This window comes from Mytilus edulis, chromosome 5 (genome assembly GCF_963676685.1).
Source record: "Mytilus edulis chromosome 5, xbMytEdul2.2, whole genome shotgun sequence".
NCBI lineage: Eukaryota > Metazoa > Mollusca > Bivalvia > Mytilida > Mytilidae > Mytilus > Mytilus edulis.
In genome coordinates, this window is record NC_092348.1 from 31,050,155 (window position 1) to 31,062,186 (window position 12,032).

A 12,032-nucleotide genomic window follows, 5' to 3' on the forward strand; every position below is an offset into this window, starting at 1 on the left:
AACAGATTGGTTTTCTATTTCAACGTTTTACACTAGCTATATTTTGGGCTTTCGGTGTGAAGACATTGCTTTGACCTATAATGGTTTTCATTATACAAATTTTGACTTGGATTGAGAGTTGTCTCATTTTTGCACTCATACCACATCTTCTTATATCTATTTAATGGAATATAATTATTAAAGAGTCTAGATAATGTTTTTTAAACAATTTTACATAGAATATAAGTATGATTCTGCGATAGATATAGCAGTTAAAAACAATTTTTATACAATATTCATAATTCAAAAAGGTTTGAAAATAGCCATTATCCAATTAATATATAGCACAAAAAAATACTTTCACAAAAATACTGTACTCCGAGGTAAATACAAAAAGAAAATCTGTAATCAAAATCAAATTTTCAAAAGCATCGATAGATTATTCAATTTGTTTATTAATAAATGAAGAGAATGGTATATTAAACAAATCACATGAAACTGGGAGTATTAACTAGCTATGAAATCAGGTTAAACCGATCATTTACTTAGGATGATTTAAACAGAAAGATGGTGTGTGATTGCCAATGAGACACTCTTCACATGAGACCAAATCAGACAGAGATTATCAGCTATATGTTACCGTACGACCTTCGTCAATGAACAAAGCCCATACCGCATAATCAGCTATATAAGGCCCCAAAATCTAAAATGTAAAATAATTCAAACGAGAAAACAAATGGTATAATTAATGTACATAAAATGAACGAAAAACGATTATATAACACAGCAACAACCACTGAATTACTTTTGATTTACTGATAACAAAATCAATTTAATACCAACAATATTTAAAGATCGTATTACAGTGTTGATTGGTAACCTTTTAGAATAAGGTTATTTAAAAGATCGATAACTTTGCCAGGATCGCTTCTAAATTTCCAATCAAAATGAAGATATGCCAAATAAGTTTCCTAAAGGTACAACCAAACTTCAAAACACAATCTTTATATCAATGGAAGAAATTAGTAAAAGTTTTAAGTAATTTGTGGTAACTAAATCCCTGACTTAATAATTTCCTTGTAATACATAGATTACGTTCGTTAAAATATTAAACTCACAGCAGACACGGGCATAGCAGAAGAGTTGTGAAATATCAACACCGTAAGATGGTACCAAAGGAACATCCCCATCCAAAAAATTCACCCTTAGTCAGGAATGTGACTTGTTTTTTTCACTTGCTTCTTTGGCTGACAGCACTTGATTTTGTGATTTTTCATCGACATCCCCTTAATAGATTTGCCTTGGAGTTCGGTATTTTTGTTACACTTTTTTCAGAAAAGTTGATGTCGAAACGTCGGTTTTGATCGCACTATATAAACGGCATAAACATGTTGATTTTGAAATATTAGACATCAACTGGTAATTAGCAAATATCTGAGATCTACGTCGACCCACCAAGTCCATCTTGTATTGACTTTTTGTAGACCATGGTGTATTAAAAGAGGTAGGAATAGCTGAATCGTCTTTTGAAAGCAGATCATCAGCCTTAGGCACTTGCATGAGGTTTTTGAAATAAACAATATGCCTTCGCCGTAAAAATACTATATTCCCAGACTTTCATGAAAACTTGAACCATAGCCTGCATTGTCTCTTTCGAAACCATAAACACACGTGATGTGTATCTCCAACTACCTGTTTGTGGCATGCAGTAAGTTGGTAAGTGAGAACAGAATGCTTCATTTGTGTGGAGGACACAAAAGGTGCACATCAAATTTAAAAGTGGAAGGGAAAACGATTAAACCGTTGCAAAAGTTAAAAAACAAGGAAAGATATATCAACTCACTCTTCTAAAAACTGAATAAAAACAATACACTGAGCATTACAAATCCAATTTTAATACCAAATGGGGTTTCAGGGTAAGCAGTTTCGGCACTTGTCGTATAGTTCTTGTTAAGTACGAATTCGGTATTAATGTGTAATCCGTAATTCTTATAACATCGTTAATTATTATCCCTGTGAGTATGATTGTAAACCAGACCTAGCTGCGTTTTGATCCGCCGACATTTGCAGAACGAGCACTATTGCATATTTTTAACAACTCACCATCGTTATCATTTACTACAACACGGCTAGGTCAATGAAACAGAGAGAAACTGTAGGGACATTATTTTAGATGAGGAATTAAAATGCAGTTTAATAAAATGTGTAGTACTAACAACAGATGCTGCCCATATGTAAAGGTATCAATGTACGACCACGTGTTATGAGGAACAGTAATTCAATTCCAATAGTTAATGACTTTGTTATTTTATTTGGGACATATAAAAAGCTGTGGAACAAGTAGAAGTTTTGTAACTGAATATTTTACGATAGTTATTAATGACTTTTGTGTAGGTCTTCCATGGGGATCGTTCTAAGTAACTTTCTTAAAAAGGGGCAGTGTATATAGACTTTGACTATTTATACAATGACTTGAGTAGTTGTTATGTTCATTATTCCCTCTCATGTACTTAGTATTTTATTCCATTAATTGTATAGTATTTTCCCCCCTTTTCGGACCCTATTGTTTTTTCTAACATTTGTTTCTTGCGGGATACACGGAATTTACAAAAATGCGCATCGAAAGCATAAACAATGGTATCATGATGTTTTATAAAAATCAATAAACTATTGATTCTAAGTGGCAGAAATAAATCTAAAAAAAACACTGCCCTAAATGTATATAATATGACCGACAATTCGATTGCAAAACATCAAATTTATACTAACGATGGAACAACACTTGGGACATGTCAATAGTTGATAACCTGACAGAAAACAATGCATAGTTAAAAAGTAAACATTTTTATTATTAATCAACATTTTAGTAACCGTTGGTAACCAAATAATCCCACGTTTGTAAATACCTGTTTCCTGTGACAAATGTAAACATGTTATTACATACATTCCAATAATAAAGCATTTCTCATCTTTATTGTGAGTGAATATAATTTTGAAATGTTTAGGAAGTGCATAACAATTATCGCACAGTTCTCTTCCCAATGAAATATTTACTCACTTTATATGACATTTAAGTTTTTATGCTAGCATTCTATGTTTTCAGCAGTGGTATTAAGATTTTTTTAAATTATGTCGAATAATATTTTTTAAATAACTGTTTAAGGTAAATTTGCAGTTATCCCAGATGCTAATTAAAACCAAACAACAAATTGGCAGCATTTGGCCTCAGCCTTTAATATTATTATTCTCATAATTTATACATGTTGTATATAACTGGAAAATGAGGTTACCCGCATATCGCTGATTGTGGCAACCGTACTGTCATATATATAACAAACAAAACCAAGGAGTAAACCAAAAGACATTTACAGCAACAGTTACAAATAATAAATAAGAAACAACACGAACTCCACTAAAAACCGGGAGTGAAATCAGGTGCTCCGGAAGGGTTAGCTTTTCCTGCACCGTATACAGCACCCGTCGTGTTATTTCTTTGTTCAGTTCGGTAATGATGGAAGGTTATAATGACTTAGGAAGAATATAAGATATGATTTCTGACACACTTTTGTCATAATGGTCATAAATTTTGGTATTTAACCTACCATCAGTAGTCTTTCGAGAAAAAGGTCTAAATATGAAGCAGATTTATCTGTGTCGGTAGTATCTTTCATTTCAAGTTCACTTGGATATATTAAATGTAAGTGATCACTGAATTCATTATTATTTAGAGACAGTAAATCATCAACATACCGAAAGATGAAATTAAAAGACTGTGCTAATTTCTTTTCTTTTTGTACAGGCCCTAGCATAAATTCTGCTCCATAGGAACCCAAAAACAAATCTGCAAGTAGAGGAGCGCAATTGGGGTCTAGCTTTTAGAAAATGACGTTAAGGTCATTAAATGTGATTTTGGCGTATTGTAACTCCTTCTCCAAAAATTTATAAAATACTGACAAATTATTTTGAATAATTTGCTCTTTTCGACATAATGTAATACAATAATTTTGGTTGAAAAAAGATGCGTTAACATTTAATTGTAGTTTTATCCCCTCTTATATAAAAAGCTGTATTTTTACATTACTTATTAATCATATATAGTATAGTCTCATCCCATCGAACTTGAGATATAGGATACACCAGATACAGGTAAGTCGGCTTACATCTAGAAATTGGCAATTAGGGTCGGTTGAAAAAAAACGTTAACACAAAAGAGATGATTAAGGCTCACCAATTGTGAACTTTCCATTTCTTAGTAGCTACATTCCAGCAGCTCCTGCATACGGGGTATATATCTCCCGATTGAAACGATATTCCCGTACTTGCGTTTTCTATCAAGATTTTCTTGAAAGAGGGTTACTGCTCACGTTATGAAATAACCGTTTCACAAATGATATCGGATATGTTGTAAACGTCGTAACTACAATATCCTTCCCTTTCATGAATGTGACGTACCGAATTAGAGTATTTACCGGAGTTGTTTTACCATGAGCATCACGACGGGTGCCACATGTTGAGCAGGGTCTGCTTACCCTTCCGGAGCACCTGAGATCACCCCTAGTTTTTGGTGGAGGTTCGTGTTGATTATTCTTTAGTTTTCTATCATTTGTGTCTATGTTTCTATGCATGTGTACTATCATAATTGTTTTTCCGTTTGTCTTTTTCATTTTTAGCCATGGCGTTGTCAGTTTATTTTCGATTTATGAGTTTGACTGTCCCTTCTGTATCCTTCGACCCACTTTTATAGCATTTGATTTGCAGTCCTTGCTTAATGATCATAAAAAAAGTAAATCAAGGTCAAAGGCAAAATTGACGTTCAGGATTTAGAAGTTTGCTATAAATTCATATTTATCGATGATAATGCTTTGCATTAGGTTGATAGATATATGATCTTGAAAAATCCAAACATATGTTACTTTCTTTAAACCTCAAGTAAAATTTATTGCACTGTTTTTGATTAAAAGTACTTTAAAACCCATATAGTTTTGGAAATAGTGTGAAATAGGGACGAAAGATACTAGAGGGATATTCAATATGAAGTAATCTATCAGACGATACCATAAGCGATATAATGTAAAATCACATACTGAACTCCCGGAAAAATTCAAAACGGAAAGTCCCTAATCAAAAGGCAAAATCAAGTGATAAAATACATCAAACGAATGGACAACAACTGTCATATGCCTCACTCGTTACAGTCATTTTCCAGTGTAGAAAATGGTGGATTGAAATTTTTTCAATGCACCAAACCTCTCACTTGTATGACAGTAGCATCAAATTCCATAATATATACAACGATTTGTGAACAAAACTGACATACACGGTATAATTGTCAAAATAAGCTTGGTACAGAAGTCACCACTGTTTCACAATCTCAAATAGACCAAAAGCAAACAAACATTAAACAAAGAAGCACAGAATCATCTATCAAATTTAACAACCACATTCAATGCTTACTTATAGATGAATTTTAATCAATCCATAAAGTAAATATAAATATTTGAAGTCCTGTGACCGGAAATAGCAGCTTATTTCTAGCAAAAGAATATAGAAATAAATTATGTTTGGAATCATCGTAAAGGAAGCTGCTTTCCAAAACCGGACATGACTTGTTTAACCAGAAGTGGCTAAATATCCCCTTCAATTTATGAAAAATTGCCTGAAAAAATGTATGATCAGAATCAGTTTGTGATAAACTTTTACGGCAATACATACTTTTTTGCCACAATCTTGTAAGTAAATATATGCAGAAAAGCTTCAATTTGTTTTTATTTGTATTTCTGAAGTACTTTGATCAAACGGTTATATGCAATAATTGATTTTGTTTTTTGGAAAAAAAAACATTATTTCTACACTGATAGATAGCAACGTTACAACGGTACACCTTACACAGTTATGTTATACATGACCGTGGGAGACCAAAGATGAATATTTTTGACAATAGAGATGACAAACCTTATGTATTAATAACTATAAATACAAATTACAAAATTTTATAACTGCAGAAACAATTTCTGGAAGCAAGGAACTATTCATCAAACCAGATAATAGATTTGAAAATTTCATATGATGATATTAGGTCTATTTTTTTACTGGAAAATAAAGGAACGTAGTACACAATTTTATTTATCAAAAACACAACTAGTTTGACAACTAAATGTACTTTATTCAATAAAACGTGAGTTCTTGAATGTTTTGTTCACGTCATATTGTGGAAATCAGATATCCAGTGAAGCTACTGTATGAATGATAGAGAACTTCTGATCCAGTCGGGTAATGCTGTACAAACACTTTATCTCCTATCGCAAGTTGTAGTGTACCAGATATCGAATCTGCATCATGGCTACTAAAGCTGTGTCCATAGGTCAACCTGTTGTTGTTTTTCATTAATATAAGGTGTAATGGTGTTCCGAGAGACAAAAAAGAACAGTCGAAGTAGTAAAGTCCTTTGACAGGGGCACGAAATATACCCGTTTTGGAATCATATGCATCTCCTGTATTTGTGAAAACTTTATCAAATACAACGGTTGAAAATCCAGAAATTGTCAATGATTTCGACAACATGGCATAAAATCCTATCGGTTTGTGGTGATTGTTTCTACAGTCAGTGCCTTCAAAGGAGAAGAAATTTAAATACAGCCTAAATATCATTTAAAGTTTTAAAAAAAATTAATTGAATATCCATCTAAGAAGTTTTCACTCTTGCACACTGGTAATGTAGAAAAATCATATATTGTCCAATTATCATTTATTGATAGTTTATACAACTATGTTGTTATACCGGCCTCGGAATTACGATCTCACAGCGAGTATAAAAACTAATAGTTCACAGACCTAATCCGCTTTTATTTCATTTGGAAATAAGCTGATAGTAGTGTTTTTAAACACAATAAACAAGTACTATAACAACAATCTTTTATACAAATGAATATTTATTTTATTTGAGGGGTTGTTATATCATGAAAATATTTTCCGATACATTCAAATTGTGATATAAAATGTATATTGTTGTTCACATCTTTAAGCAATAGCACCGTAGCAAAACGTATACTTGAAAATTCCCCAACAATAGTATGTATAGAACCGTAAATACATATGGTTTATCTATTTTAGTGAACAATTGAACTTGAACTATAATAGTTATATGAACTTATATGTTTGATTTCTTTAACAAAATTTAAAAGTTTTTCCATGACTATTTCTGCTCGTTCTGAAAATACAAATGTATATACTAACATTATTTTGACAGTCACCTTCGGGCCATATAAATCAAATATATATTGTTTTCTTTATGAATAACTTCTGTCTTTGTTTCTTACTAAAAGCAATGAATGAACAAGCTAAATATTGTTGCCTTTATTTAAATATCAATGCAGATTTGTTGTCACCAAAATCTTGCTTCTATATTTCTGTAGCAACATTCCAGCAGCGCCTACATACGGAGTATATATCTCCCAGTTAAAACGATTTCAGAGGTTGTATTTCCTATCATAATTTCTTCGATACAAGATGCTACTCACACGGAAGCTATTTAACCAAGTGTTCCAAATGGTGAGGTTGAGCTCATCAAAAATTGGTTGACCTTTATGGAACAACCGTTTTACAGTAATAGCGAATATGTTCTTATTGGTTTGTACTAACATGAGCAACACGACGGATACCTAGTGTTTAGCAGGATCTGCTTATTTTTCTAAAGTACATGAGATCATCCCAGTGTTTAGTGGGGTTTGTTTTGCTCAAGTTTTAGCTTTCTTTGTTGTGTTTTGTGTTCTATTGTTTTTTTCTGTTTTTCTTATTTAACCAAGGCGTCGTTTATTTTTTACCTTTGAGTTTGAATGTCTCTTTCGCCTTTCTTTTGTAAACATGTAAGTTAATATTACCCTGTCTATTTTCTGTGCGACGTTAAAACACTAACATGAATTAAAACGGAGTGTTTTAACGCAGATATATCTGTAATGTTTTATAGCAAATTCAAAAACAGTAATTTCAAAAACCTTTCATGATTCTAGTTCGTATTAATTTAAAGTGGATATTCTGGTTTGAGGGTTTTTTTTAAACAAAATAGATAACACAGTTACTTATGACCTGTCCGATAGTTTTGGGTAATTCCTGTTTTTCTTTTCATGTATTATTGTATCCTATAGAGTGTAATAAATTAAGTTTTATTTCAGTAATTAATGGCTAGTAATATCCTTACAAATGAGAAAAATGTATTCAGACTGTAAAATAATTGTAAGTGCTAATAATACCAATGTTTAAAAAAAACAATTGAAACATCACAACACTGAAAACAAAACAAGAAATAACCGCACCACGATTGAAGGGTTGAAATACAAAAATAGCCTCTATCTGTTGTAAGAGATAGCTGTTGCAACATCAAACTAAACTAGAATTGCCATTGCAAGCAATAGCGGATGTCCGCAAATTGCCACTAAGTGGCAGCTATGTCGAAATTTTTAACACTGAATTAACTTAATTTACTTCACAATTCATCATTTTGCTAATTTTTAGAAAGTTTAAAGCATTTTAAATATTTTGATGTTTGAACAGTTTCTATGGAAACGGCCGTCATTTTGGAAATTCCAAAGATGGATTGCAAGTCTTTGCATGCCAATTAACATTTCAACAAAGTTTCATTCATTTTGGAAGACTTTCTGATTTTTCACATTATTTTTGTTTCCATGACAACGACAGCCATCTTTGAAATGCCAACCCCCGATTGCACATCTGCAATTGGGGGTTAACATTTTGGTACACTTCCATCATCATTGGTCCATGCGATTCCGCGAAATAGTCTGGACAAAAAAGTGTGGAATAATTATAAATATTAAAATTATAAATAAGAAAAAAAATGGAACAATAGCAATATGTCACCTGACCTCCGTCAGGGTGACATAATAAGAATTGTGTAGGAAACTTGATTGGTTCTCTTGTATGTAATTACTATCATAGTGACGCTATTATGGCAGGTTTGTTCCGTAACGGTTAAGACACATTTAGTGGCTGAAAAAAAAAACCAACTAACGGAACACTGGTATAATAAATATATTCAACAGATCTGCAAATACTTATAAGTAAAAGGAAACGCGATTTTTTCTTTTTCAATACATCTTCACACCGACACAAACGACAAAAAAACTTTTAAAGATGTTGATAAACGCTCTACAACAATACAAATGTGTTTAACATGATGTAAATAATATGTAATTTTCTTCATGACCAGAATTCTAGGAAAGTTAAAAAATAGAAATAGTGAGACTATCAACGATTTGCAGGGGACTAAAATTCTCGGAATGATTAAAATATGACAAGAACAAAACGAGCGTGACTGGAAAATTACTTAGAAAGTTTATGATGATCTTTTTGTTTCTCTAGCTGTTATTAGGCACTGTTGCATTATGTTGATAGTTTTTATTAGTTTGTTAGTTATAATTCTTTCGTATGAGTTTAATGTCCAATTAATAACTTCGGGTGTCGGTGTTACCCATGTGCTCCTAGAACGGCGAAAATAACTCAGAGAAGAAGAGGACTTCCAAGAAAACTGACGATTAAAAAATATCTCCGTGGTGCGTAGTGTTTTTCTTTCTTTTTCTTACGAAAGGTGCGTGTCATGTTCTGTCTCTGTGTGATACGGGTGCTGCAAGAACGGAGATAATCTAGAACTCGCTGATTATTTACAACATTTCCTAAGGGGTGCGAGTTCGTACTTTTTTAAGTGGTGCGATTTCTGTTTCTGATTAAACGCATTTCTTCAAGTCTGTTTATATATTCCTTTTTTTAGCGAGTTTGATAAAGTGATGCAAGTTGTAAAAATTAGTTAAGAGTGTTTGAGTGGTGTGAGTCGACCGTTGAAATTGTCAATGATTTTGACAACGTGGCATAAAATGCTATTGATTTATGGTGAATATTTTTACAGTCAGTGCCTTAAAAGAAACAGAAATGTAAACACAGCTTTAAAATGTCATTTAAAGTAAGCAAAAATCTAATTAAATATTTATCTACAAATGTAAGAAGTTTTCACACTTGCACACTACTGCTCGTGGTAATGTAGAAAAATCATATACATTAATATTTTATACAGCTATTTCGTTATACCGACCTCGGAGTTACACATCTCAAAACTTTTATTTTATTTTGAAATGAGCTGATAGTAGTGTTTTTAAAAACAATAAAGTACTCTTACATCAATATTTTAGCCAATTAAATTTGAAGGGTTGATATATCATGAAAATATTTTCCGATACATTCGAATTGTAATATAAAATGTATATTGTTGTTAACATCTACAATAAAACCGTAACAAAACGTATACTTGAAAATTTCACAACAATAGTAAGTATAGAACTGTAAATACATATGGTATATCTATTTTAGTAAACAATTGGACTTAAACTATAATAGTTACCTGAACTTATTTGTTTGAGTTCTTTAACAAAATCTAAAAGCTTTTCCATGACTGTTTCTGTTCGATCTGAAAATATAAATGTATGTACTAACAATATTTTCAGGCAATAGCAATCAGATATATAAGGGTGTTTTTAAGAATAACTTCCGTCTCTGTTTCTTACCAAAAGTATTGAATGAACAAGCTAAATATCAATGAGGATTTGTTGTCACCAAAACCTTGCTTCTATATTTGTGTAGCAACATTCAAGCAGCGCCTATATACCAAGGCCGTAACTACCCTTGAGGCAAGTGAGGCAACAAATCCGGGTTACAATCTGAAACTGAGGGAACACATCACAAATATAAAAGTAGAACAACGACACAAAAGAAACGCAACACAACATGCAAGACAAACAGAGACGAATTATAATATAACAATGGCCATTTTCCTGACTTCCATTTGGTACAGGACAAATTTAACAAAGACAAAATGTTTGTCATAGTGTTTTTCGTAAACCGTTTTGTTGTTAACTGTGCCGTGATTTTTCTCAATTCAATTATTAAATATTTTTCGTGTCGGGGCCATTTATAGCCGACCATATGGTATGGGTATTTTCATTGTAGAAGAGCCGTACGCTTGCAAATAACTGCCTAAATCCACTTCATTTGAACTTTGGTGGCAAGTTGTCTCTTTGGCAATCATACCACATCACCTTATTTTACAATTCGTCATTACCAATGGGAAAATCTTTGCGTTTCTATATTTGCAAGTTAATCTCAAATAAATTTGAACAACATAACAAATTCAAAACACTGAATTTATTACTGTTACAAAAGGATTGAACACTTACAAACATGGCCAATCCTACAGCATACTTTATTTTGTACCTTGTCGGGAGCCTGTAATTCATCGGTAATTTAATATTTTTTTCAATTTATTTTATTTTATTTATTTTTTTGTAATTTACTTTTTCGCTTAATGTTTCTCTCCTTAATCTAGTCATTAGTTTTTTCTCTCGAATTGTGTCAACCTGTTGGGCCTCAATATCTTACTCTATAAAAAGAGTTATAGGAAATGTTAAAGGCTGTCTATGGCCCTACAACTGTCTACCTTCTCGTTCTTTGGTCTCTAATGGATAGTTTATAAAAATAAAATTGAGAAAGTAAATGGGGAATGTGTCAAAGCAACAACAACCCGACCATAGAACAGACAACAACCGAAGGCCACCAATGGGTCTTCAATGTAGCGACAAACTCCCGCCCTCGGGGCGTCCTTCAGCTGGCCCTTAAACAAATATCTATACTAGTTCAGTTATAATGGACGACATACTTAATTCCGAATTATACACAAGAAACTAAAATTAAAAATCATACAAGACTAACAAAGGCCAGAGGCTCCTGACTTTGGACAGGCTCAAAATTGAGGTAAAGTTGTCTGATTGGAAATCACATTCAACACATTTTCTGTGTATAGTGTATATATACTATATAGCATACAATACATACCATTTGAACAGTTTCCTTTAGCTTCTGATAGAAAAACATGACTCATAGCAGCGAAAAGCACAAACAAGATGAATGTCCCAGTGGAAAACATTTCAGAACTCAATAGTCCAAAAACGCAATACAAAATACAGTCTACGAAAAGAAACTTTAAATATGTATTTGAT

At 32.3% G+C, this 12,032-nt stretch overlaps 2 protein-coding genes across 2 annotated transcripts in view; both read right to left on the bottom strand.

Moving 5' to 3' along the window:
- Positions 1-12,032, bottom strand: part of LOC139523440 (ras-related protein Rab-30-like) — an 87,490-nt gene that overhangs the window by 36,680 nt on the left and 38,778 nt on the right. The gene's annotated exons all lie outside the window — the stretch shown is intronic.
- Positions 6,084-11,988, bottom strand: LOC139522364 (heavy metal-binding protein HIP-like). The gene is made up of 3 exons (XM_071315893.1): positions 11,869-11,988; positions 10,382-10,447; positions 6,084-6,587 (listed from the first exon to the last, which is right to left on the bottom strand). The coding sequence occupies exons 1-3, from the start codon at positions 11,957-11,959 to the stop codon at positions 6,181-6,183; spliced, it is 564 nt and encodes a 187-aa protein (XP_071171994.1). The 5' UTR covers positions 11,960-11,988; the 3' UTR covers positions 6,084-6,180.